Below are 27,492 nucleotides of genomic sequence, written 5' to 3' on the forward strand. Positions count from 1 at the left end.
CCCCCCAACCCCTGGCAACCACTAATCTGCCTCCTCTCTGTATGGATTTTTCTCTCCTGGATGTTTCATATAAGTGGAGTCATACAGTATGTGGCCTTTTGTGATTGGCTTTGTTCACTGAGCATCATTTTTTTTAAAAATATTTATTTATTTATTGGCTGCGTCAGGTCTTAGTTGCGGCACGTGGAATCTTTCGTTGGCTCTCTAGTTGAGAGGCGTGGGCTTAGTTGCCTCACGGCATGTGGGATCTTAGTTCCCCAACCGCGGATTGAACCGGCGTCCCCTGTATTGCAAGACATTCTTAACCACTAGACCACCAGGGAAGCCCTGAGCATCTGTTTTTGAGGTTCATCCATGTTGTATCAGTATCAGTACTTCATTCGCTTTTTTTTTTTTTTTTTTTTTTTTTTTTGCGGTACGCGGGCCTCTCACTGCTGTGGCCTCTCCCGTTGTGGAGCACAGGCTCCAGACGCGCAGGCTTAGCGGCCATGGCTCACGGGCCCAGCCGCTCTGTGGCACGTGGGATCTTCCCGGACCAGGGCACGAACCCGTGTCCCCTGCATCGGCAGGCGGACACTCAACCACTGCGCCACCAGGGAAGCCCTCTTCATTCCTTTTTATTGCTGAATGCTATTCCATTGTATGGATAGACCACATTTTGTTTACCCACTCATCAGTTGGTGGACACGTGGGTTGTTCCCACTTTTTGGCTGTTGTTAAGAGTGTTGTCATGAACATTCGTGTAGCTTCTGTTTGAACATCTGTTCCAATTCCTTAGGTATATATCTAGGAGTGGAATTTCTGGGTCGTATGGTAATTCTGTGTTTAACCTTGGAGGAACTGCCGCACTGTTTTCCACAGCAGCTGCACCATTTGACATCCCCAGCAGCATATATGAGAATTCCTGTTTCTCCATATCCTTACCAATACTTGTTTTCCATTTTCTTTTTTTAGCCATCCTAGTGGGTGTGAAATGATGCCTCGCTGTGGTTTTCATTTATATTTCCCTAATGACTAATGACGTTGAACATCTTTCCATCTGTTTGTTGGCCATGTGTACGTCTTCAGAGAAATGTCCATTCAAGTCCTTTGACCTTTTTAAAGTTCAGTTGTCTTTTTGTTATTGGATTTTATTTTATTTTTGTTGTTGGATTTTTTTTTTTTTTTTTTTTTTTTTTTTTTGCGGTACGCGGGCCTCTCACTGCTGTGGCCTCTCCCGTTGCAGAGCACAGGCTCTGGACACGCAGGCTCAGCGGCCATGGCTCACGGGCCCAGCCACTCTGCGGCATGTGGGATCTTCCAGGACCGGGGCGCAAACCCGTGTCCCCTGCATCGGCAGGCAGACTCTCAACCACTGCGCCACCAGGGAAGCCCTGTTGTTGGATTTTTAAAGAGTTTTTAATTCTGGATACTAGACCTTTATCAGATATATGATTTGGAGATATTTTCTCCTATTCTATGGGTTTTTTCACTTTCTTTATGGTGTCCTTTGATGTACAAAAGTTTTTAATTTTGATGAGGTCCAATTTATCTTTTTTGTTATTGGTGCCATATCTAAGAAACCATTGCCAGATTTAGCTCTTACATTTATTTATTATTTATTTATTTATTTATTGTCTGTGTTTTTGTTTTTCGTTGCTGCGCGTGGGCTTTCTCTAGTTGTGGCGAGTGGGAGCTATTCTTTGTTGCGGTGCGCGGGCTTCTCATTGTGGTGGCTTCTCTTGTTGCAGAGCATGGGCTCTAGGCACTTGGGCTTCAGTAGTTGTGGCATGTGGGCTCAGTAGTTGTGGCTTGTGGTCTCTAGAGCGCAGGCTCAGTAGTCGTGGCTCGTGGGCTTAGTTGCTCTGCGGCATGTGGATCTTCCCGGACCAGGGCTTGAACCCGTGTCCCCTGCGTTGGCAGGCAGATTCTTAACCACCGTGCCACCAGGGAAGCCCTTATATTTATTTTTGATCCATTTCAAGTTAATTTTATATACCATGTGAGTTAAGGGTCCAGCCTCATTCCCTTATGTGTGTGCTGTCCAGTTTTCCTAGCACCATTTGTTGAAGACTACTCTTTTCTCATTGAATGATCTTGGCAACCTTGTCTAAAATTACTTGGCTGTATAGATTTCTTTCTGAACTCTCAATTCTGTTCCACTGATTTCTATGTCTATCTTTATGTCAGCATCACACTGTTTGATTACTGTAGCTTTATAATAGTTCTGAAATCAGAACAGTCTTCCAACTGTGTTTTTTATTTCAGGATTGTTTTGGCTGTTCGGGGTCCCTTGTAATTCCATACGAAGTTTAGGATCAGCTCTTCCATTTCTGTAAGAATACCAACTGGGATTTTGGTAGGGATTTCATTGAAATCTGTAGATCGCTTTGGGTAGTATTGCCTTGTCTACTTCACAGTGTAGAGCACCGTCTTACAGAAGGTAGCGCACAGAAGGAGGGCTTGTTTAGTCACTTCTGGGCTCCAGCCCCGAAGTCTGATGTGGAAGGTCTGGCCCCAAGCCCAGGAATGTGCCAGTTTAACAAGGGCCCCCACGAGTCCCAGGGACTCCAGCGTTTGAGAACCACTCTGGCCTTACCCACCTTCCCTAGGGAGGGGGTCTGGGGTTCAGCAAGAGCGAGTTTCCTAGTTTGAAAATGGCCAGTTCGTGGGCAGGAGCAGTCTTCACAGCTACTTCCTGTTCAGCCCCCTCTTGGCATTTTGGCCTTGCTTGACCTCTGGGAATAAGGTCATTGGAAGGTGTTCCAGTTGACTTTTGTGAAGCAGCATTTCTTGGGCCGAGTTCAGGAGCTCTCGGGGTGACATTTATGGAATCTCCCTGTCTTTTCCATACTGCCTTTTCTCCCAGAGGCCAGGGTGGTGTGCCTGTCTGACCTGCACTGAGTCCTCGATTCGGCTGGGAGGTCCTCTTGTTCATTGCGTCTTGTTTCTTGCCATCAGACCTCGGATACATTTCCAAACCTCTCTCTGTCTGAGCACCTCTGATCTCAGAGCCCTGGGGCCCAGCAGACCTTGCTGGGACCTTGCAGGTGGTGCCCGGCCCTGCCCTGCCCGCTCCAGACTCGGCCCTCCAGGCCGCGCTCCCTCCTGTGCATACGCTCTTGCCCCCGGCACACGCCTCCCTGCCCTTTTCTCCTGGTTCCTTCCTGATCATCCTTCAGTCTCACCTCGCCGACAGCTCCTAGGGCAGCTCTGCCTGACCGCCTGTCTGACCCCAGGTACGTGCTCTCAGAGCACCACGTTCTTCACCGCTGTAGCTCCCCTTACCTGTGGCAGCCTTACACGTCCTCTTGTGACTGTTTGATTAACGACGTGTCTCTCACCAGACTTGAAAATCCAGGAGTCAAGAAGATTGATCCCCAGCACCCAGCACAGTGCCTGGCACGGGGCAGGTGCTCAGCCAAACACCTGCTGGGTGGTTGGGGTTGGTGGGAGGTCGGTGGAGGCACGAATGGGCGGGTGCGGTGATGGGTAGGCGGGGTGAGCAGTGACAGGTAGGTAGATGATGGCTGAGTGGCTGGCTGGCTGGCTGGCGGGGAAGCACCAGTCAGTGAGTTTCCAGAACCTCCTTCCTCTCCACTTTATCAGACAAACACTCCTTGGGACCTGTTGTTTGACTGTCCTTCAGGACACACAGGTGACTGAGACACCTGGAAAAGACACAGAACATCGCCAGGGCTGGGACCCAGTGTCCCAGAGGATGGTGGCAGCGTGTGGGGCTGGCGGGGGCGCCTGACAGCTCTTCTGTGCCGCCTCTCCCCTCCCGGGACAAGACCTTCTCTGAGGAAGAAGTCCTCTGCTCCTCTCCCCACCTCCCACCCCCAGCGACCCCAGGACTTCACCGGCCCCTCCTCCCCTCCTGGAACCTTAACAGCCCGCCTCCCTGCGTCCCTCGCTCTCCCATGAGCTGACTTGTTCAGGTAGGGCCCCAGCAGCCTTGTTCTGCCCGGTGGCCTCTTCTCTTAACCCTTTGCAGTCTGGTTCAACGGCCCCGGCTGTGCCCTCCACCGCCCCTCTGCAGGCTTCCAAGGGCTGCTAATGGGCTCCTGACCTCTGAGTAACACTTGCTACCACTGCCCAGCCCTTCCCGCCGCTTCTTTATTATCCTATTAGTTAAAGTGTTTTCAAAGAGCCCCGCCCCCACCTGCCCACCACCACTGGACGCCAGAGTGACCAGTGGGGCATCTCAAATACCGAGGCCTGGGCCCTCAGTGTGGTTGGCGTGAGCAGCCTGGGCTGAGAATCAGAGTGGGGACAGCGTCTCCTGGGTCCTGCCCAGCGCCCCCAGCCGAGCTGTCTCTCGCCTGGATTATTCCACCGGCTTCCAACACGGGACTCTGCTCCTTCCAGCTTCCCTGAGGGCGGTCCTCGCAGCAGCGGTGTCCGCTCACATCACTCCTCTCTCCACACCTCCCTTAGCACGGAATCTGCTGCCTTCTCGCCTCCCCCTCCTCACTCACCGGCCTCCAGGCTGGCGTGCCCCTGCTGGGGCGGCAGGGTCAAGGACCCCCACCCCCACCCCATTGCCGTGGTGTTCCCCTGGCCCCTCTCTCCCCGTTACATGACGCAGCCCTGGTGTGTTTGCCTGGCCCACCCCCAGTGAAATGGAGGCTCTGTGAGGACAGAGGCGCGTGGTTTGTCTGCAGGGGAGGTTTCCCCGGCACCCAGCATCTGAGGTACTCGGCGTTTGCTGAGCAAATGACCGCGTGGCTTCGCGGGAAGGTGTGTGTCCAGGAAGCAGCCGATCCGAGAGCTGCGGGGGTTCCGCAGAACCCAGCCTGGGAAATGGTGCAGAATGACACCCCTCGTAGGATGTGTCCATACGGGTGCCTTGCTCATCCTCGTAATGTGCAGTCAGCAGCGTCCCTGCTTGTATTCCAGCTGCTAATGCTCTCCTGTCCTTTGAGAACTGGCTTATGTCCTTGCCCCTCACGCTGCCTCCCCTGGGAGTGGGGGGCAGCGGCTGCCGCTCATGCCCTGAAAGCCCGCCTAGCTGTACACTTAGGGTTTGTGTTGTTTTTTAAAGGTGTGTGACCCTTCAGTAAAAAGCTATCTTTTTATTGGATGAGAACAAGTGAAGGGCTGGGCTCAGGCACCGTCTCAGAGGGAAGCAGGGAGCCTCGTGTCCATGCCCCCCTCAGCCCGGGCAGGTGTAGCTCCCCCGGCCAGGAGCTGTGTGGGGTTGTGCAGGGTGGGTTGCAGCCTGCCCTGTGCACGAGGGCGTGGGGGGGGAGGGTAGGCCGGCCGAGGCCCCGAGGAGGCAGGGGCGTCACGCCGAGGAGTTCCCGCTGTACTCTGGGCAGTCGGGAGACGTGGCAGCGAGGCAGGCGGGCAGGCAGGAGGGGTCCCACAGTGTCTGGGCAGCCTGGTGACTGGCGGGTGGCAGGCAGGACCGTGCCCAAACCGGGCAGTGGGGCCGGGGGGCCGAGGGGGTCCAGGTTCAGAGCTGTCCAGGAGATGACGGGCGCCCAAGGAGGGAGAGGAGAGAGAAGGGGCGCCGACCCGCCCTGGCCGCCCAGTGGCGGTTCTCCTCCCGACCCTCCTCTTCCTCCGAGGGCTTCTCCCCGCCCGCCGGCTCTTCCCTGCCTCCGCATCACAGTGTCTTCTCTGTCTTCCCACTGCACCACTGCCCGGAAACTTCGTGGCTTCGAGCAGCGCTTTGCTACTCATACCTCTCAGGACTCTGGGGCTGGGATGCGGGCGGAGTCCAGCATGGACGGCTCCTCCCTGCTTCACCACGGCCGGGCCTCTGGGCCCCGCACACCCCTCTCCCCTCCGCGGGGCCTCCGCACCGCAGACTTCTCCATGCCGGCTGAGCTCTGAGAGGAGAAGGTGACGCTGCCTGCTTCTCGAGACCAGGCTCGGCCCTGCCAGCGGGATGCTTCCGCCATGTTGTTTTGGTCAAAGAAGTGAGAGGCCGGATTCCAGGGGAGGGGCACAGACCCCCGTCTCCGTAGAGCGGAAGTCACAGCCGCACCAGCCATGGGAAAGCAGAGAGCGCTTCAGTACCTATGTTCTTGCCTGAAAAGCATTTAGCATGCTCCTCAGCTCAGAGCGCCCATGAGTTCTGATCGCATCTCCCACAGGCACACAGGGCGTGTCAGCCGCGTCTGTGCCCAGCGTGGAGTGCCGATCGATCGCAGGGCCGTCCATCCGCTCCCCGCAGCCCCTCATCCTCTCTGGAGCGGTGTAGGGGGGGTGGTGCCGGGCCTAGGGCACCCATCCCCGCACGCGAGGCCGAGTGGGCTCACTGGCCGCCTCGCCTGCCGGTTCCTGTTTCCTGCGAAGCTCGTGGCAGCTGTGCGCAGTCGGCCTGGCTCTCGGCCTGGCCCTGTCTGTATGCCAAGCAGAGCAGAAGAGGGGGGCTTGGGGGCATGAGTGGGGAGACCCATGTCCACAGACACCCACCTCGACCCCTCCCCAGGCTGCCCAGCCACCCTTGATCGAGCTCCCGGGCCGGTCCACACACCTTCTCCCCACGGACCCTCTGTCCCAACGCTCTCAATGGCAACTGCATTTTTTGGTGTCTTTTACCTTTATAACTTACAAAATTTAACTTTTCATTTTGAAAAACTTCAGATCAACGGAAAACTTGCAGATTTCAGTAACTCCCATAGCCTCAGGTCCGCCCAGAGTCACCCACTGCCAACACTGGGTCACGTTTGCCTTCTCTCCGAGCATGAAGCTGTGAACAGGGGCTTGTGAGGACCCTCAGGCCAGGCCCCTGGCCACCTCCCCTTCCCCCGTGGCACCTGCCGTCTGTTGCTGCCCGTTAACGCAGCCCGCCCCTCCTGGCCCGGCATCCCGCAGGTCTCCCCATGTCCTTTCCTTCTCCTGTCCTGTCTCCAGAGGACGGACACCGCCCTGCCCATCTTTGTTCCCCAGGACACGCAACACTGAAGAGTTGGGGCTCCCTGCTTGGTGGGAGGTCCCTCAGCCTGGGTCTTCGGGGCGTTTCTATCCCTGTGAGGCTGCGCTCTGGGGACAGGCCTGGTCCCCCCACCCCCTTGCCCGCCGCTCCTGCCGTGCCGGGCTGCCCTGGGCGGTGCGGGAACTGCCCTCCCCAATCATGTGCGCCCACCTCCTTCCCTGAGGAAAGGCCCTTCCTGCTTCCAGCCCGCCGGGGTCGCCCTGGTCAGCGTCCACTCCAGCCCCAGCGACCAGATGCTGTGGGCCCTGGACAGCAGGTGGAACGTGCACGTCCGAGTTGGGATCACCGAGGAGATGCCGGTGGGGACCGACTGGGAGCACGTGCCAGGTAGAGGCGCTGGGTGGGCGTGGCCACTGCGGCCACGCTGGGGCCTGCTTTGCTGCCGAGGCTCTGCTGAGGCAGGAGACAGCAAGCGTCTGCCTCAGTGTTCCCCAGTGTGGGCACCCCGCAAGCAGAGCGCCAGCCCCGTGTCCTTGGGGTTCCTTGTCGGATGACCGTTTCCGGACCGCCCGGGCTCTGGTCCTCGGGTCTTGGGCTCTTGCAGCCTTGCCGGCCCTGCAGACAGGGCGTCCTTTCCCTGGGCTCCCACTCGGTGCCCAGCCAGGGGGAGAGCAGGCTTGCGGGGAGGGTCGGTCCGTCCCTTCCGCGGCCGGGGCTGAGGGCAGACAGATGCTCTGTTTGCCTGCAGGGTTGCAGGCCTGCCAGCTGGCCCTGAGTGCCAGGACCGTGTGGGCCCGCTGCCCCAACGGGGATCTCGCCCGACGGTACGGCGTCACCGACAGAAACCCTGCCGGAGACTACTGGAAGAAGATTCCCGGGCACGTGACGTGTTTCACAGGCAGGTGCCGGGGCGCCAGGGCTCCCGTGGATGGCGTCGGTGGGGCTCTGGCGGGGGGCTGGGGCGGTGCTGCTCCCATGGGGCTGGTTCACCCACACGGGAACCCATCCCAGGGTCACACCTGCCGGGGGCCACGCAGCACCCGGACTCTGCCAGGGTCTCCTGGGAAGAGGACGGGGCGCCGGGCTGCCCCCTTGAAGGCCGGGGAAGCCGAGGTGCCGGTCGGGGGGTGCCCGGGGCCCCACCGCTAGGCAGCGCATGTGCAGACGTGGAGCCGGGCTGGGGAGTAACGGGCGTGCGGCTGGCTCTTGTCCCTGCAGTGACCTCGTCAGACGAGCTGTGGGCAGTGGGCCCCGCCGGCTCCCTCCTGCAGCGGCTGACTAGGACTTTCAGCCACTCCCACGGCACCCCGAGCAGCCAGGCCACCGCCCCCCACCCCGAGGACCTGGACGACGAGTGGGAGGTCATCTGAAGGAGCTCTCGGCGGGGAGGCCACCGAGACCCGTGTGGCGGACACGGGCGGCTTTGAGTCACTTGCCCTTGGATGTGCCTCGCCCTCTCTTGTCAGGCACGTCTAGCCAGGTGGGACGCTCCGCTCTTGCTTTCCTCCGTATTTGTTTCCATCTCATTCCAAAACCCACAGCCTTGGCCGAGAGGTCTGGAGCCGTTGCTGTAGCAGCAGTGCCTCTGAACTCCCGCTGAGGCCGTCCCCGAGTGGGACGGTGGCTGCTTCAGTTGCATGCACTGTGGTTACCACCGTCTGCTGTGGTCACCTTCCCATCACTGACCGCTCCCGGGCCCGTGGAGCCCAAGGTCAGTGCCGTCCATCCGCCGAATGTGTTCCTGGGATGGCTTCGTCTCCACCACAGGGTCCCCCCACCTCCTCTCTGAGACGCAGGTCCCAGCGCCCATTCCCTGCTGGCCACACCAGATGGGAAGCCAGCTGTGCCAGGACGAGGACACACGCATAGCGACATGCACACGCCACACACACCCTCCCTGCCCGCTCCCAGGGGGCCGGGCTCGCCTCCAGCAGAACAGTAAAGGCCCAGGGGTGACCCGGAATACGGAAGTGTGCGTGTGCATCCGAGGCAGGTGTGGTGGGACGTGGGAACTGTAGCCATGTTAGTGACACAGGAATGTCTTAGGGTGACACTCAGCCCTGCTGCTGGTGACGTCGCGAAAACCAGAAGCACCTTCAGAGGACGAATCTACTAATTCTTGCCTTTTTTGTTTGTTGTATTACAAACCTACTTGAGATACCTCACTTGAAACCAGATCTTACAAATTGAGACGAGAACTGTACTTTCTGAAACCGGGGGAGGGCCTGATTCCTTCCCCTGGTTTATCCTGAGCCTGCACTGTTCTTAGCTGCAGCTCCAGAGGACGGACACTGCCCTGCGTGTCCTCGATGTGTGGGGCAGCCACGGGACCTGCCTGCTGGCCGCGAGGGGCAGCCAGACATTGTCAGCGGGCACCTGGGTGGGTGCCCGGCGAGGTTGTGGCCACGTCAGACTTCAGTCCATGGGCTCGGCCTGCAGTGCCTACCCTTGTCGCTGGCATCTGAGCTGTAGGACTCTGCAGCCCGGCCAGGCATCCGCCCTGAGCCCGCCACCCCTCCCTCTTGGAGGCAGCCCCGTGGAAGGACTGCAGCCTGGCTGCTTTTTTTAGCCTGCCCTTGGCCCGGGGCCCAGCTACTCAATGCCTGTTTTCTACTAAGCAGGTGTGTCCGGGAGCCCCCAGGCCACAGGTGAAGAGCGATAAGATTTGTTCTCTGACAGGACCCAGCTAGCCGTGAGGATGGAGGTTTTCCAGGTCTAAATGCGGACAAGATGCTGAAATCGCAGACCTTACTTACTACTTCACTTTTATAGAATGCGTTTTTTCAGAAGTCTGGTGACAGCAGAGGGAGCACAGGTGGCTGAGGCTCCTCTTCTGCATATGTTGTGCCTTTTGCCGGGCTCCTCAGATGGCAGAGCTCTCCTGAACCCACGGGACTTTAGTGCAATTAACCCAGTCTAGTTAGTTTGATACTTTTAAACTACTTGTAGCCTCAGTGCTTTGTACAGTTTTCTTTTTTTTTTGTTGTTTTTAAGTCGTGCTTTGAGCCAGTGCAATAAACTAGACTTTTCCGAGCCTAGTCGAGTCTGATGTCTGAGTGGTGAGAAGGTGCCCTGAGTGGGCACTCAGGAAGGCTGTTCCCACTGGTGCTGCGAAGAATCTGCTGCTGGTGTTGCCAGCCCAGCCCCACGGCCAGGAGGGTGTGGGCAGACGTCATTTCGTGACCATCTTGCCCGGGGGCTGTCCTGGGGGAGTGCCACTGCAGAGGTGGCCCCGGGGAGGACACCGTACCGTGAGGCAGAGCACAGGGCCGCTGTGGGCAGGCTCTGGGGGCTCGAGACCCTGGGCCTGAGTCTTCATCCAGGACACAAAACCAGACACCAGAAGTGCCCTAGTGGAAACCAGCACATGGAACAAAGATCCCGTTCACGACAGCAGCGGGATGCATCACGTGCCGGGAAACAGCCTGAACAAGAAATGTCAGACTCGGTCGAGAGCTGGCCAAGCTCTACTGAAGACTTCCAAGGGAGCCCGGATTGGGAAGGCAGTTGACATTCCTGATGGAAGACCACAGCCATTGTGCAAAGAAAGACACCAGTCCTTTCCAAATACATTTATGGCTTTCACTCAATTTGTCAAAATTCCCACTGGGATTTTCTTTGTTGGGGGTAGGCAGGGAAGAATCCATAAAATAATGTTCATACCCACAAACTCCCCCCCCCGCCCTTGACTGTGCCAGATATGCTGTGAGGGTCTCACGTGTGCAGTTTCACGTCCTCAGTAGGGCCCTGAGAGGTCAATACCGTTAGCCCCAGTGAGACTCAGAGAGGCGAAGTAACTTGCTTAAGTCAGCACAAGGAGCGCTGGGATTGGAGCCCAGCTCGGTGGGACTCCAGACCTGCGCTGTCTGACGCCACCTCACTGTCTCGAGAAGAAGAAACAGATGCGGATTGCCAGGAGAGATGACAGGGGCCAGCAAATGAAGTGGGATGTGGATGGAAGGGCCAGTGACGTTGGGCAGCCCAGCAAGGTCCACGGGGAGTTAACAAGGTGAAGGCGGCACGCAGGTGAGAGGACGGGACAGTGACTTCACAGTTAACTGATGCGGCCCGCTACTTAACCATTCAGACAAACGTTAAGTGGATTAAAGAGTCTTAAAACTAGGGGGCAAAAAACTATCTGATTTCTGGATGGCAAGCACGTTCTAAACTCAAAAGTAGTGGGAAAAGTCAGAGGAAAATACTACATAGATTTAATTTCTTCAAAATATAAAGATGCTGTGAATTAAAAACCCCGCATAAAACTAGAAGGGGAAATAGTTGCAACAAGTCGGAGGAACACCGAAGACACACGTATGGACAAAGGAGATGAAAGGGCACTGCTTAGTGCACACCCAGGGCAGGCGTGCACATGGAGCAAGCGGGGAGCCCCCGTTGGCACGGCCCTTCTGGGAAAGCCACTGGGTCCAGCAGCAGCCTTAAAACCCTCAAGTCCCAGAACTCCTCCTTCTGGAAGCCTGTCCTCAAGAACAAATCCTAAGCCAGGGTTAAACGTACAGCGCAGCATCGTTTGTAATTGTGAAACACTAAAAACAACTGACATTCGGGAGCATTCCTCTCATGAAACAATATGCAGATGTTAGAAAGCACGTGTCTTCCCGGGGGATGTACGTTCTGAGCAGTCTGTCATGCAGTTTCATCATAGCAACGTTAAGTCTCTTGGGCGTGATAATGACTACGTGAGTTTGTAGGAGATCATACATACAGGGAGAGGTAGATAATGCCAGTGGACACGTTGTACTCTTCTAACTTATGGTGGGTTTGAAATCTTTTTCATAATTCCAGGGCGCAGAGGAGGGGCAGAAAGACACTACACAAGCAGCTGGTCACGGTGGTCACCTGTAGTGTGTACCTTTTTGTATCTTGAATTTGAGCCATGTAAATGTGTTATTTATTCCAAAAATAAATAAAATTCACATTTTAAAGACTCAGTTCTCTCTAACATCAACTCTATCGTATCAGCGCTAGCTGAATCAAATACCACAAAGTAAAACACCAAAGACTTCTCAAAAATCGTATTTACACAATGTTTTACAGTATACGGAAATGCTTACTCTACAGTAAGTTTTTAAATACTAGATTTGATCTGATGTCATGTGAAAAAGTATGCATAGAAAAAAATTTGAACGTATGTATATATGTGCATAGAGAAAAACAGAAGAAAATACACCAAATGCTAGTAGCAGTGGTTGTCTGGGTGGTGGGATGCCACCAGGCAGGCGGGCAGCCTCTTTACCTGGGAGCTGCATGGAGAGGCCCCTGCCACATCCTGCCCTGGATTTCTCTGCACAATCCGAGCGTTCTACCATGAGCATGCATTCTATCAGCAGAAATTCTTTATAAAAGTCACTGAAGATGTGGGAATTCCCTGGCAGTCCAGCGGTTAGGACTCCTCGCTTTCACTGCCTGGGCCCCGGATTCAGTCCCTGGGCGGGGAACTAAGATCCCGCAAGCAGCACGGTGTGGCTTAAAAAAAAAAAAAAAATCACTGAGGGGCCTCCCTGGTGGCACAGTGGTTGAGAGTCCGCCTGCCGATGCAGGGGACGTGGGTTCGTGCCCCGGTCCGGGAGGATCCCACGTGCCGCAAAGCGGCTGGGCCCATGAGCCATGGCCGCTCAGCCTGCGCGTCCGGAGCCTGTGCTCCGCAGCGGGAGAGGCCACAACAGTGACAGGCCCACGTACCGCAAAAAAAAAAAAAAAAAAAAAATCACTGAGGATAGAAATCTCTTATCTTCAACCTCTGCCTTGGTTGGGATGGTTACACATGTGTTGACATTGGTTATGACCCCTCAAACCACACCCTTAAAGTCTGTGCATTTATTATGTCAAGTATGCCTCAATTTTAAACTAGCAGGACAAAACCAGTCACCGTGGAGCAGGGCTGCTTCACATCCACACACTTCTGGAGCAGAAGCTTTCCCCAACCGTGCCTGTTTCCTCTCCATCCCGACTTCAGGAAGCACCCTTGTTCTGAACAGGATTTCAGGTAACTTAGGAAACTGCTCTCAATACAGTATTTTAAAGTTGAAGAAATTGACAGGAAAGGAAATCAGTGGGAATATCGAGGTAGTAATGGGGTAAGTTAGCACACAACACGGCCAAAGTGGGGGCAGAGCAGGGGCCTTGTGGCCAGAGGCCGTCACAGGGCTGTGTGTCCCTTTCGGGCTCCAGGCACAGGGTCGCAGTACCTTGGGGACGAGCAGCCCAGCCTTCTCTGTCCTCCCCGACAGGTGTCTGGGGTGCAGGGATTCTGGCCCCTGAGCTCTCCGGAGTTGGAAGTTCACTGGGCCCCTGGATGGCCATGGCAGGGGCAGTACTGGCAGGAGTGGGGTTTTCCTTAGACAAGGTTCATGGAATGAAGGAAGTGAACAAATGAACCAAGGTGCTTTGCCCCAGACACGTGGGCCTTGTCCCAGGCAGAGCCATTGCCTTTGAGAAGTCATCAAGGCCACCTGCCAACAGCCAAGAACTGAGTCTCCTGGCTGACTCTGGCCCTCCCCAGGCCTCCCTGCTCATCGCCAGGGTGACAGTGGTGACGGGGTGCTGGAGGGCCCAGGGGAGTGATAAGGCCAGTGCTGAGGCCCGCCTGCCCGCCCTCACTCGGCCGGCAGCAGCAGCCAGATAACCCTGAGGCTTCTCCGCCCTGCACTGTTGCTCTGGGTTCTCTGCTCCCACGGACTCCTGGGGTGCCCTGGGCCAGGGGTCCCCAGTGGGACTCAGTGGGAGCTGTGCCAGGAATCAGGCCCCGCTCTGCTGCCACAGGGCTTCTTCAGCCTTCCCTATGGCTCCCTGTCCCACTCGGCCGCGGCCAGGACACCCGGGGCTGACGCCCCCCGCTGCCATCCTGCCCTGCACCCCTCCAAGCTATGAAGCTGTGCTCCGGGGCTGGGCCCCCGGCTGTGGTGCCCACAACTACTCCTGCCTGGATCCTGTCCTGCGTGCCAGGACCAGCCCAGGGGCTGCCTCCTGCTCCCCGGACAATGGGTTCTGTAGGGTCCCCGCCAGGGAGCCCCCCCAACCTTGCATCACTCCATCCCCAGCCCAGGGGGCTCAAAGGAGTTCATCACCAAAGGGGCAGCTGTAGGTCTAACAGGGAAGCGGATGGGGGCCTAGCCCTGGGCCTTGGGCCAGGAGGGCTGACCCCACAGAGGACAGAGCTGGGACCTGGGAGACAAGAGGGGAAGTCTGCATGCCCAGGTCACCCGTCGGGTGCCCAGGTTCTTTCCAGGCAGAAGCTGCTTGGGCACGAGGGCGCCAGGAGTTCCCAATATCTCCCTAAGCCCAAAGCCCAGAAGCCACGGAGACCTGCTGCTCCGGTCTGCCCTTTCCACCTCCTCCAAAGGAATGCACCCTCCCCCAGCAACGCATCCCCGGTTAAGAATCAGGGGACTCCTGATGTCCCAAGTTTTAAGCTAGAGATGCTAGTATCCACTGCCCCCAAGTGTCAAAGTTCAGAAAGGCTATTTAACTGGGCCAGGACACACAGCAGGAGGGGAGAAGCCCTCGCTCGCACCCAGAATCTAGGACCAGCACAGGCCGTACACCCCTCCACCCCCCCGTCCTCCCCACCAGGGCTGTGTGCCCACCCAGCCCACGCTTCCCAGCAACGGGGGTCACATCCTTTCCAGGGCAGGTAGGGAGCTTGGAGATGCTCCAAAACCCCTTTGTAAACAGCTGGGGACACTGAAGCTCAAGGCAGGGGTTTATCCAAGGTCACCCTCAGAGTGGGTGGCAGGTGCAGACCAGAACCAGGCCCCCTGGCAGAGCTTTCCGCTGCCCAGGCCCCTTCCACAGCCCCCCTCTGGCGGCCCATCACCCTGGACTCTGCCACCACCACCCAAAGCCCCTTCGGCCCCCAGGCATGCCCCCCTCGGGGACACTGGGGGCAGGGTGGGCAGTGGGTGCCCCCAGCCAGGCGGTCACTGTTCATCGGGCAGATCGTTAGCCCTCTGCTCCTGGCAGAACATCGTGGCCCTCCAGCCCATGCCGGTGCGGGTTGAATTTCACGGCCCAGCAGAATTCCCGGGCAGGACAGCCTGGCCATCCCTGATCCCAAGGCTCCTCGGGGCACGGACCCAGCTTCTCAGCCAGGGTCCCTCTGTCCTGAAGGGTCAACCAGTCTCCATCTTCAAACCCTTCCTGCGGAAACCAGGTCTCCTGGCTCAGGCTGGAGGGCCCGCCCACGGGGTGACGCAGCCACCCCCGCCAGGAGCCCCAGGACTAGGTACCTGCTAGTCGCCAGAGGAGAGCGCCAATGGGGCGACTGCGACAAGTCCAGGCCTGGGCTTCTTTGGGGAGGGGGCGGTCCCAGTGACAGCCGAGGAGGAGGCAGGTGGCCAGTACGGGACGGGGGCAAACAGGTGGCACAGCCTGGGTCCTGCCCTCCACAGCTCGGGACCTGAGGCCCAGCCCCACAGGGGAGTGGTCGAGGCCCCACCTGCTGACGGGGCAGAGAATCTCCACCCAGCGCCCACGGGCGGTTCCCTCGGCCTCCAGGCCTTTGCACACGCCGTCCACCTGCCTGGACACGTCAGTCCACCCCCCTGCACCTGCCCAGCTCAGCTGTCTCTCCCTCCGGGACACCTTCCCAGAGGCTCTAAATCAAGATGGGAGGCCGCTCCTCAGGGTCTGGGTAGTGAGCTGAGGGCAGGGCCCGGCTCTCAGGCGTCGCCTGACCCCGTAGCCCAGCTCCACGCAGGGAGGTGGGGAGCTGAGCGCGGCGGGATCCAGACCTGCAGCTCTGGGTCCGCCTGCCCGTCCTGGCCCAGCCCCCAAAGCACGCTACAGACAAAGCAGAGATTCTGCTGTCCAGAGAACAATATATGTAAAGTGCCGGGTACAACGCTCTGAAAAATAGTATTCTGCAAAAATCCTGCACCCGGGGTGCCCCCGCGGTCTAGCCCTTGCCCGTGAGGTCCAGTGGCTGTAGGAAGGGCGGCAGCGGCAGCTCGTCCAGGGCCTCGGGGAAGCGGCCGGGCGAGATGGCGGTGACCAGCACCTGCATGGCGCGCGCGAAGAGCGAGGGTGGCGCCAGGCCCGCCAGCCACTGGAACTTGTCCTCGCCCAGCAGCCGCTGCCAGCGCGGCCGGTCGCCCAGCAGCTCGCGGCGGGCCGGGCCGGCTGCGTCCGCGGGCGTGTACAGCGCCAGTAAGTCAAGCAGCAGCAGGCGGCGCTGGCGCGGCTCCCCGGGCGCAGGCGCCCCGACAGCGGGGGCGGTCCCGGCATCACGGCCCAGCTGACGCAGCAGCAGCTCGAGCGGCGTGAGGCCGCCGCCATCGCGCAGGCCGGGCGAGGCGCCGTGGCCGAGCAGCAGGAAGAGGCACTCGGGTCGCGCCAGCTCGCAGGCCACGTGCAGCGACGTGCCGCCGCCCTCCACGCGGCTACAGCCTCGCCGGTCGAGCAGGCGCGCGCGCTCCTCGGCCGGGAAGTCGCGCACGGTGCGCAGGATGCGGCGCAGGATGCCCACGCGGTTGTAGCGCACGGCCAGCGCCACGTGCGGCCCGGGCGCCGCGCAGCAGCGGAAGCCGGCGCTGGGCGGCGCGAGTGCGCACCGCGGGAACGTGGCCAGCAGGTAGTGCGCATACGCCTGGTGGTCGTGCACGAGGGCGTAGAGCAGCGCCTCCGACGGCGAGTAGGCGGCGGCGCGCCCGCGCTCGTCCCAGTGGAAGGCTTCGCTAGCGCGCATGTCCTCTAGCAGCCACACGGGCAGCAGGTCGCGAACGGCCTGGTAGAAAGCGAACGACGACTTGCGGCACTGCTTCTGCGCCCGCGAGCGCGCTGCGCCCGCGCCCTCGGGCCCGCCGTTCGCGCCGCCCCCAGGCCGCCGCGCGTTCCACGGCATGCTGGCGGCGCCTCCCAGTCTCACGGCATGGGCCTGGGGCCGACCACCTGCGGGCAGAGGGAAGCGCGGTCAGGGTTGAGGGTTGAAGTTCCGGGTGGACAGGGGTCTCCCGTCCAATCCTCACACAGCCCCACCTGTCCGGGCCTCTCTCGTACCCGCCCCCAGCCTCCGACCGGCCCTCCCAGTCACTCCTCACAGCTTCCCTTCTCTCCCAGGCCCTGAACCACCTCTCACATCCTTGATCTAGCTGCGCCTGGTCGCCCCCCCCCAAAACTGTCTTGTTCTCCGGTACCTCTGCTAAATATGCCCTTCCCTGTCCCTGCCCTCACAGCCCCAGCTACCGTCAAGGCCACACAGAAACCCCAGACCCCGTCCAGCCCAGGGACCCACTGGAAGAGTTCCTGCTCCCACCTGTGAGAGCTGCATCCAACTCCAATCAAGGGAAAAGCCAAGTAGGGGACTAGGAAAGCTGCATCCCACATCTCAAGCTGAGCCAAATCTTTTCTGTAGCCCAAGCTCCCTATCCCCAGCCCCATCTAACCTTGACCCTGTCGTCTGACCCCCGACTGCGGTCGAGGTCCCTACCCCAGGCCAGGCAGGGTCAGAGCTCTAGACTCAGACCTACCTGGCTAGCGCACCGCGATAACCTAGTTCTGTGTAGGTGGGTGTATTACTGTTGCCTGAGCCTCAGCTTCCTCATCTGTAAGAAAGAGGGAAGGCAGTCTGTGAGCCATAGCAGGAAGTGGGGGCCTCTAGCCTTCCACCCAAACATGGTGTTTACTGGATGTCACCGCCCCTAGCTCCTGGGAGGAGGCAAGAGGATGAAATCAACCTAGAAACTGGCGTGTACACTCTTCACAGTCTGTAAATCCCCTCCAGGTCTGCTAGTTCCCTGAGTCTTCCCATCGACTAGAAGAAGCAGGTACTGTCATCCCATTTTCCAGTAAGGGACAAACTAGTCCAAGGTCAGTCGGCAAGTCATGGTAGAGACAGATCTGGAACCCAGATCTCCTAACTCCTATATCGGGCTCATTCCAGAAGTGGGGGGACCCCAGCTTGAGCTCTAACCTTGCCCTCTGAGCCCCCTGCGCCAACGTGAGCCCTGACCTCCAACCCCTGGCCCTGGCCCAAGCTCCCCACTGCGTTTTCTCAAGGGTAAGCCCTTGGTCACAAGGGACCTGGGTCAGCGGATAAGCTGCGTCCACACACACTGGGTAACTAAGTTACAGAGACGGGCACAGGGGTTGGGGGCTGGAGCCACAGCACCGTTTTGGGGACACCGTAACGGGAGCACCACGCCTGGGTCTCCGCGCCCCGGGTGCACCCTGTGTGGACACTGGGAGCGGGGCAGGTTACGTAAAGTTGAGCCGCCCCACGTCACCGGGCAGCGAGTCACGGTCGCGGCTCAGTGAATGGGGGGTTGGGCCACCGAGGGCAAGGCCGCGCGCCCAGGGCCGCCCGCCAGTTCCTCCCCGTCCCCTACTGGCGGCACGGCCGGACCCCGGGTGGCCGCGGGTCGCGGGTCGCAGGTCGAGGCCAGAGTGTCTGCGGGCCGGTGGCCGGCGCAGCGAGGGCTGCACCTGCGTGCGCGTGTGTCTGGGGGGGATGAGGGGGGCGGCGGCTACACGCCGAGCCGGCCGAGGAAGGGGGACTCACCTTGGGGGTCGGAGGGGCCGCTGGCCTGGCGTCCCCACCCCCGCTGCGGGCCGGAAAGCTTGCTGGCCCCCCGCGGGTGGGCGCGCAGGCGAAGCTCCCAGGACAGACGGACAGGAGGGTGCCGCCGGCGCCCGCGCCCGCCGCAGCCGCGCTCTGAGCCGCCGCGGCCAGATCGCTGGGCGGCGGTGCCGGCGCCGGCGGCTGGCGGGCGAGCGGCGGGCGGCGCAGTGCGGCCCCGGCCGGGCAGGACCGCGGGGCCGCCCGCCGCCGCCATTGGCCCGCGCTGCCGGCCCCCGCCACCACCCATTGGCCGCCGCGCTGCACCATTGTTACGTCACCGGTCGGCGGGCGGGGCGCCCAGGGGGACCCGCGGAAAAGTTGGGAGAAACTTGAGGGCGCGCGGGGGGCGGGGCCGGGATGGGGAGTGAACGGGGCGGGGCATCCGGAAACCCGAGTGGCCGGCGAGAAAAGGCTCCGGGTTTCGAGCTCCCGGCGACGGGAGACCCGCGCCGGGAAGGGCCCCTGGCCCCCGGCTGCTGTGCCCCGGCTCAGTGAGAGACTGGGCGCGCACTTAGGCGCTCCGGCTCCGCCGAGCGTGACTTTCTTCGGCACCCCACGAGTCGTATTCCACATCCCCTTTACGCTGACCCTCTGTGACCTTGGGGATGACCTCCTCCGGGACTGTTTTCTGGGACTGTACGTGGAGGGGTCGGGGCGTAGGAACTGTCACCCCTAAGGGCCCTGGCCGCTTTCCGCCCGGGAGGGTCGGGGCGTCTCGAGCCCCTGCTCCATGCTGACTTTCCCAGGGTACGAATGGATGAACGGATGCAGACAGCCATTTCTGAGGGCCTAGTGTGTACCAATCTCTGTGCTAAACATACTTGATTTCAATTCATTTTCGCAACCGGTAGCCGTGGGAATTATGACTCCTAATTCACCGGCCAGGAAATCGGGGCTCACTGGGAGGTGACCTCCAAGTGAGGAGCAGCTAAAAGGGAAGCTGGGCGCTTCCCTTTCTTTCCTTCAGACATTTGTGGTGGATGGGGCCCTGACCACCCCGGCCTCTCCACAAGGGGGCCAAAGTGTGGAGCACACACGTGCCGGAGACCCACCAGATACCCCCACCCAAAATGCCACCCACCTCAGTGCAACATGGCCCTGCAGGCCCTACCATACCTCTCAGGGGGTCCATGATCACCACCAGATTTACAGAAAACGATCATGGGCCAGGGGTGGGGGGGTACAGGGAACACTGGGCTGGGAGTCCAGAGTCTACCTCTGCCCCACCTCACCTGTCCTCTCCTCCCTGCTTTAGTCCTCAGTCTCCCTACAATTTCTCCCAGCTGTCCTGTTCCAGACCTCTCTGATGGGTGGGGCAAGGTGAATGGAAATCCTGGGGTTGCACGGTTGACATTGGCCTTCTGGAGCCCCCAGACCCTGGGGGACAACGTAGGGAGGTGGTGTCCCAGGTGAACTACCTGCGGCTCAAGACGCTAGCTGCCCTGCTCCCATGTCCCCATTCTGTTCTTCAAGGGCTGGAGGGAGACCTCACACCATCTCCATGGCTGCTGGTGGAATGAGGGTGACAGGGCATCGGCTGTAGGCCCCTGGTGTGCAGCTGGCCTCGGGGCAGGTCTCTCTCCACCCCTCGAACCCTCCTCGCCTCCCCCTTTGATGTGCCCTCGTCACTCTTCGCTGGGATTCCCGAAGGCCTCTCTCAAAATCAAGTCCGACCCTAAAACAGGAGGGAAGGGGGCAGGGCACAACCTTTAAAAGAATGACACAGCCCCAGGACACTACACAAACTGATTAGGACCAAAGAGGTCCAAGATGGTGAACGAGTCAACTTCCACTAGACCTTGAGCCTCAGTACACGCTCCTTGTAATATATTAGCATATGCTAAATGACACACCCACAGGCGCCAAGACAGTTCCAAGGCCAGCCATAAAGGTCTAAAAGTGGGCGGTGGCCCAATTCCTGGAAATCCCGCCCCTTCCCTAAAATAGCTGGAATACTCCTCCCACTCATTAGCCTGTGAAACTACCCACCCCTATAAGAACTGACAACCCTGTACCCTGGGGCCACTCTCTCCTTCTGAGATGGCCCACACTCTGTCTTGTAGAGTGTGTTTATCGCTAAAGAAATCCACTTCTTACCCATCACTTTGTCTCTGACTGAATTCTTTCTGCGATGAGACATCAAGAACCTGAGCTTCATTAAGTCCTGAGACCAGGTGTGTGATCTCAGTTAAAAGACCGTGGGTTCGAGTCCCAGCCTGTGGGTCCAAGTCCCAATCTAAGCTGCACGGTTTCAACCCCATTTCTCCACTACTTAGAAAGCTTCCCATGGACATGGACTTAGCCAGAAAGACCAAGTGGGGCAGAGGAAAGGCATTCCTGGCCCAGACACAGCTGCAGCAAAGGTCTGGAAGCGGCAGAGGGAGGCTCCAGAGGTCAGTTGGGAGGGGCCGGGAAGCATAGGGCCTTGAATGGCTAGACAAGGAGCTTGGGTGTGTCCAAGGACCTGGAGGTTTGGAAGTTAGTGGATTATTTCAGGCATACAAAACGATAATATAACTTTGAAATGCCTGGGAGCCCATGAGCCAGTTTAAGAACTAACATGTGGGGAAATCTGAAGGCCTGCGTGCCTGTCCTGCCGCCCAGTCCCAGCGCCGGCGCTTTCCCACGGTGGCAGCTGACACTGTAACCCTCTCCATCACGCTGTCAGCGCGCCCTCTCAGCAGCTTGCCTTTTTCTCCCACGGTCACTTTTAGACTCGCCCTCTGGGGTACGCGCCGCTCTGGGTCACACGTCATGTCTGTCGAGTCTTCTGCTGGTGAAAGCTGTCCCCTGTGCCCAGCACGTGTGTGGTCCCCCAGTGCTGCTGTGAACAGCCTGCCCGCGCCTCCAGGGGGCTGTGGCAGAGTCTGGGGCGGCGATGGGGGGAAGTGCTCCCCCTAAAGAAGCAGCGTCCTGTGCCCTGAGGCTGCGAACGGGGGTGGGGGTGGGGAGCGGGCGGAGGAGGGGCAGAGGGCTCAACTCCCAGAGAGACTAAGGGGGCCTGGGAGCGAGAGGACTGCCCGGCTCAGGCCTGGCTCACCAGCACAGCCTTCTAAGTATGGCTTTGACCTTTGACCCTGTCATGCTCCCCTCTTTCCTGGGAGAGCTTGTCCCGCCCCCCCGCAGGCTGGCAGCGTCAGTGTGCGGCCAGGTCGGAGGGGTAGTGAGCGAGGCTGCAAATACAGACGGACCCCAAGGTCAGTGGGAGGACTTCGGGGGAGCCAGGGCTCCGAGCAGGGGCTGCCTTGGGTTTTCTCAGGCTCCCTCTCACCGCGGGGAGCAAACCCCAGGAGGAGAGGGTGGAAGCCCCAGTAGCTGACTGGCCTGGGAAGGGGTGGCAGGGCGAGCGGCATGGAGGGCACTGGGACAAGCAGCGAATTCTGTGTGGACTCTGACCAACTAGGGTGGGTGTGAGAGGGAGAGAACAGTCTAGAATGCCTCCCGGGTCGGGGAGGAGCAGGGGGTGGGGCATCCCTGAAGATGCCTGTCAGCCACCTTGGGGTGTCCATGGTAACGGGAGGTGGAGGGAGAAGCCCTGCTGGTGACATACAGCTGGGGGTCACAGGAGAGAGAAGGCACTGAAAGCATGACACCCGGAGTGAAGGCTGGGGGCTGCCCTGGTGGTCCAGTGGCTAAGACTCTGCGCTCCCAATGCAGGGGGCCCAGGTTCGATCCTTGGTCAGGGAACTAAGACCCCACATGCCGCAACTAAGACCCAGCGCGGCCAAATAAATAAATTAATTAAATAAAACATTAAAAACAAAATGGAGTGAAGGCTGGGAGGCCAGGCTGGAACATCTAGCATGTAGGGATGGGGAGAGGCCCTTGGAAGTCAAAAGAGCCCAGGTGTCCGGAGGAGGAGGGAGTGGCCACCTGGGACAAGTGCCACCAGCGGGTCAGGAGGATTTGGCTACGTGAAGGTCATGGTGCCCTTTACAGAAGGTCACGGGACTGCAGGAGAAGCCTATGTGGAGAGGAGCGTTAGGGGAGGGACTGGGAAAGATGTGTAGGGAGGAAAGGGGGGCTGGCGGTAAGTGGGTTAAAGAATAAAAGAGCAGAGAGACACCCCTGGTGGTCCAGTGGATGACTCCGGGGTCCCAATGTAGAGGGCCCAGGCTCGATCCCTGGTCAGGAAACCAGATTCCGCATGCTGCACCTGAGACCTGGTGCAACCTCAATAAATAAATATTTTAAATAATAAAAAAAAACCTGGAGCCACGTGTGTGTGTGCATGCAGGCACGTGTGCACCTGTGCATGTGTGCGGCACACTGATGCGCCAAAACGCTGACGCAGGGAGGACCTGTGGAGCCACGACCTGGAGGCCAGCAGGGCCTGCGCTGCCACGGGCAGGGACAGTTTTTCCTGAGGGACAGAGGGTTGGGCATGGATGCCAGTGAGAGCACAGGTAAAGGTGAGTCAGAGAAGTCTACTCAGATGGCTTCTATTTTCAAGGTCATTCGCTCAGAGAGACAAGGGGTGGAGGGCGGTGCTTGAGGAGAGGGGTTCATTGACCACAGGGAGATCCTCCCTGACCTGAGCCCCAGCTGCCCCCAGCAAGCCCAGCAGAGCCTGTCATCAGAGCAGCGGGGGATCCGGCAGGTGGCCCAGGACTGGGAGCACGGCTTGGGGTTTGTGCTGCAGGTAGAGAGGAGGGAGGGCAGCTTCCCGGGGGAGGAAGCTGGCGCCAGACAAGCTGGGTTCTAATCACTACTCACCGGCTGTGGGACTTGGGCTGCGTGACTGCACCTGTCTGAGTGCCAGTCTCTATCTGTGACATGAGTCAGGTGGATTTTCGGATCTCAAAAGGAAGTTGTTCCAGGGGACAGGATTGGCCAAGGCCAGTATGGGAAGTGGCCAGGACCAGGGGAGTGGGGAGGGGTATTTATTGGTAAAAATTCTAAGTATTATCTGGGCCTTCAGTGAGTTGTCGTGGTAACATCAAAGACCACTGATCATACCTCATCATAACAAACATAATAACAATGAAAAGATTCGAAATATTGTAAGAATTACCAGAACGTGACACAGAGACAGGAAGTGAGCAAATGCAGTTGGAAATATGGCGGTAACAGACTTGCTCGACGTAGGGTTGCCACGAACCTTCAATTTGAGAAAAACATAGTATCGGTGGAGCACAGTAAAGTACAATAAAATGAGGGTCTGCCTGCATATTTTATTTCTAACTATTTCAGAGTAAAACCTTTGAAGAGAATACAGGTTAACTACCAACTGTTAAGGAGGTACAGTCCCTGCTGTGTTTTTAATAATAAAAAACTGGAAACCTGGGACTTCCCTGGTGGTCCAGTGGTAAAGAATCCACCTGCCAATGCAGGGGACATGTGTTCGATCCCTGGTTAGGGAACTAAGATCCCACGTGCCACGGAGCAACGTAGCCCGTGTGCCACAATTACTGAGCTCACGCGGCTCAACTAGGGAGCCCGTGTGCCACAAACTACAGGGCCCACGTGCTCTGGAGCCTGCACGCCACAGCTAGAGAAGAGAAAACCCACACGCCACAACCAGAGAGGAGCCCGCGCACCTCAACGAAGAGCCCATGCACTGTAATGAAAGATCCCGCCTGCCGCAACTAAGACCTGATGCAGCCAAAAATAAATAATAAAATAAATAAATAAATAATAAAATAAAATCTTAAAAAAAAAAACAAAAAACCGGAAACCTCCTAGGTGACCATCCAAAGGGGAACACCAAAATTAATCATGATGCATCCTTCCCAGCTGGGCACTGCTCCTCTCCTGGCTCTCGGATAGGACCTTGTGTCGGCCTGGAGCCTAGGGAGCATCTCCCTCAAATCCGCCCCCACCGCCAACCCAATGTGAGACTCTCGCTGGTGTCTCTGGGTCCATGTAGGATCCCTGGAAAGAGCCGTGCCTGAGGACTCAGGCTTCCTCATTAAATGAGCCAGTTGAGTTTTTTATTTTTTAATTTACTATTTAATTAATTAAATAAATGTTTTATTTAATATTTATATTAAAGTATATTTAGTCTTTAATAATTTATTTAATATTTTATTTAATATTTAAATAATCCAGTTTTGGGATTAGGCCAGTTGGAGACAGGGGTTTATCACTTGAAAAATTCCTGGCTCCTTAAGAGTATTTGCTCGGGACAGTCCTTGTCATCCCAGCATAATTATAATAGTGTCCCCCTCACTCTCAACAGGTCCTGGTTTAGGAGGTAAAACCTACAGCTGCCATTTGACTAACTAACGCACAGCCCAGGTATCCTGCAGACACAGGCAGCGATAAAGAGCCTGAGTTTCCTCCTCTGTCAAGAGGAGATAAGAGAGCCTTCCTGAGGAGTCAGAGTTCTTGCAGGACACAGCAGTAACAGAGCTCCTAGGATTCATTTTCAATACCTCAACACAAAAATCTTAAAAGACCCGTGCCCCTTGTGTTGGGAGCGCAGTGTCTTAACCACGGGACCGCCAGGGAAGCCCCCATATTGTTTGGAAAATACTGGAAGCCATACACTGATCTGTGGAGGGCAGGGCCTCCTGGGGAGAGCATCAGGGAGGGGGGGGGGGAGGAGGAAGGAGCTCTTAGTTTTTATTCTCTGTACCTTCTTTATGGTTTGAGTCATTCACAAGGGACATATATTCAAATATTATTTGCATAATTAAGGTAAGTTTTTAAAGAGGCAGGTCCCGCGGGCAAAATGCTCTCTCGGCCGTCATCTCATGGGCTCTCAGGGGAGGTAGGCTGGATTGTCAACCCACTTTACAGGTAGGGAAACAAGCTCAGAGAAGGGACAGGGCTTTGCCCACAGGGCTGGAGCATATAAGCCTCGTCCGGGCCTAGGAAGGGAAGGCTTTGGTTTCGTGAGTTCCCAACCCCTTGTGAAAGCTGAGGAAAGTTCTGCTAGAAATGTCTCCCACTCACAGGATGGAGGGGCCTCAGACGCAGGTTGGGATGCTGGGCTGGGGACTCAGATGGTCAGCCAGCCCTTCTGAGCAGCTTAACTCAGTAATTCAACTAACAGGCCCCTGCAGCCTGCCCTGAGGATCACAGCTGAGTGGGCAGGAGAGGCTTCCTGGAGGAGGAGGCTACCTGAGATGAAGAGGCGTCACCGGCACCCCTCACATCATCCCCTGGACTCTGTCCAAACGCCCCACCCCGCCCCCCTCGCTACTCCATCCCACCTCCCAGGGCCAGGCTGCCCGGGACTCTCCAGGCTCCAGCTTCAGCCCCAGCCTCTTGAAGCCTGAGGGGATCCCGTCAAATCCAAGTCAACTCAGCCCTTCTGCTAGGAGCCCTCCCTGCTCAAAGATGCCACCCACCGGAGTCGAAAACCCCTGCTCTGCCTCCGGACCAGACCCCTTCACATTCCACGAGAACCTTGGCCTTCAGGCCTCAGGGCCTCGAGCCCTGGCTCATGCCGTGCCCTCTGCCTGGACGGCCCATCCCCAGAAGTCCACAAGGACTCACCTCAGGCGCCACGTGGCTGAAGGAGCTCGCTCAGCCTCTCCGGGCTCCACCACAGCGTCCTGCGCTCCTGGGGGTTTCTCCTCTGCCCACAGCCTGTCCCTGTGGGGGGCAGTAGGTGCCCCATAAATGCTGATGACTAAGTGCAGGAGTTGATCAGGCAGGCTAGGTAGGGGTCACCCTCTGGGGAGTGTGGGCCGGTCCCTGGAGGGCGGGGAGCAGGAAGTACAAGATTCATCTCTTTTGCACCAGAGTCCCAGGCACCAGGAGCCCTGAGCACAAGGGGGACTTGGCCGTAGCCCAGCCCAGGTTCCAGCCCACCCAGGCAGGGGCCCGCAGAGCTCAGACCTGGCTTCTCCTGGGGGAGGCCAGCTCTGGCAGGGGCAGGACACTGGCGGGTTAGGCCGGCTGGCCCTGTCCCTGAGCCTCCCAGCACGCAGGGGCTGGATGCTGGCCTGGCTGTGTCACCTTGAGCGCATCGCTGTCCCCTCGGGGCTCCATGCCCAGGCCAGGGGCTGCCCTAAGGAGAGCGGGCAGCACCCCGTCCCTGGGTGCTGAGAGGGCACAGCCGAGGTGGGCCGGGCCAAGGGCAGCCCTCCACTTCGTTGCACCTCCCGCTTTCTTTTCCACTGTCCCCTTCGGTAAACAGTTGTGGTTTGCAGTGAAGAGAGTCAGCAGGGGAAACTAAGGCCTGGCCCTGGTCACACAGCTCAGATGAGTCCTAAGGATAACAGCGGCCCCGCCTGCCAGCCGCGCACAGGAACCTCCCGCTTCCCGAGACCCCCGAGCAGTCGGGCCTGGATCCCCGCGTCTCACTATCACTTTCTCTCGAGAGGAAACTGAGGTCCGGGGAGGCGGAGCCACTCAGCAAGGGGCTGGAGCGGGCATGGGGGGACGGGGACCTCAACTAGGCTTATGGGACTCACCGGGTCCGGGGCTTGGGGAGGGAGGTCCCCTTATCGGATCCCACCGTGCGGCCCCACGGAGGAGGGGGCGAGGCCCTGGCTGGAGCCACTGTGGGCCGGGCCTCAGTTTCTCCATCCGCTCAGAACTGGAAGCGGTGTCCTGTCCCACCGCCCGGCGCGGGCCGACACCGCCCCCTGGCGGCCGCGCGCGTCGTTGCGGCCCTCAGCCCGGCACGGGGCTCACTGAGGGAGCGGGGCCGGGGCGCCCCAGGTCACTAGCGGACAGGGGACAACTGAGCGCCTTGCCCCAGCGGCGGGATTCGCGGGTTAGGGTCTCCACCCACGAACAGCCCACCCCGCTCTCCACTCGCCACGTGACCGCCGCAGGCCCCTTCCCATTCTGGGTCTCAGTCTCCGCCGTGAAAGAGCGACAATCGTGCCCAGCCCACGCCTGTGGCCACTCGGCCGCCCCCTCGGGCTCCTCGAGCCCCGCTTTCCTCACCCACGCCGGGTCTCCCCGGGGTTAGTGCCCCCCACCCTTTCCTCGTGGGCGGGATCACTGCCCCGATGGGCCAATCCGAAGTCCGGGGCGTGACGGGGGGGTGGGGGGTGGGGTGTCCGATGGGGAGGGAGCGAAAAGCGAGGGGGGCTCCCGCTCTGCGTTTCCCCTCCCCTCGCATCCCTTCCTGGGGCGCCCC

General features: G+C 58.8%; 2 protein-coding genes across 7 annotated transcripts in view; one reads left to right on the plus strand and one right to left on the minus strand.

Moving 5' to 3' along the window:
• Positions 1 to 11,820, plus strand: part of TECPR2 (tectonin beta-propeller repeat containing 2) — a 95,327-nt gene extending 83,507 nt beyond the window's left edge. For all 4 annotated transcript variants that reach the window (XM_032622733.1, XM_032622735.1, XM_032622732.1 and 1 more), the window contains 3 exons: positions 7,117 to 7,258; positions 7,620 to 7,769; positions 8,090 to 11,820. In XM_032622733.1, coding sequence (XP_032478624.1) covers positions 7,117 to 7,258; positions 7,620 to 7,769; positions 8,090 to 8,241 — 444 coding nt within the window. In that variant the 3' untranslated portion in view covers positions 8,242 to 11,820. The remainder of the gene's footprint in view (positions 1 to 7,116; positions 7,259 to 7,619; positions 7,770 to 8,089) is intronic.
• Positions 11,821 to 15,688: 3,868 nt separating this feature from the next.
• Positions 15,689 to 18,624, minus strand: ANKRD9 (ankyrin repeat domain 9). Of its 3 annotated transcripts, none has more exons than XM_032624766.1 (3): positions 18,387 to 18,624; positions 17,378 to 17,430; positions 15,689 to 16,777 (listed from the first exon to the last, which is right to left on the minus strand). In XM_032624766.1, the coding sequence occupies exon 3, from the start codon at positions 16,728 to 16,730 to the stop codon at positions 15,786 to 15,788; it is 945 nt and encodes a 314-aa protein (XP_032480657.1). In that variant the 5' UTR covers positions 16,731 to 16,777; positions 17,378 to 17,430; positions 18,387 to 18,624; the 3' UTR covers positions 15,689 to 15,785. The 3 variants fall into 3 exon arrangements, with proteins under 3 accessions (XP_032480657.1, XP_032480658.1, XP_032480659.1); XM_032624767.1 differs by having other exon boundaries at positions 17,356 to 17,430; XM_032624768.1 differs by lacking the exon at positions 17,378 to 17,430.
• Positions 18,625 to 27,492: the final 8,868 nt, after the last annotated feature.

Source organism: Phocoena sinus, chromosome 2, assembly GCF_008692025.1.
Source record: "Phocoena sinus isolate mPhoSin1 chromosome 2, mPhoSin1.pri, whole genome shotgun sequence".
NCBI lineage: Eukaryota > Metazoa > Chordata > Mammalia > Artiodactyla > Phocoenidae > Phocoena > Phocoena sinus.

Excerpts from the sequence above, each read along its gene's own strand:
- ANKRD9 (XM_032624768.1), bottom strand. The coding sequence starts at position 16,730 with ATGCCGTGGAACGCGCGGCGGCCTGGGGGCGGCGCGAACGGCGGGCCC.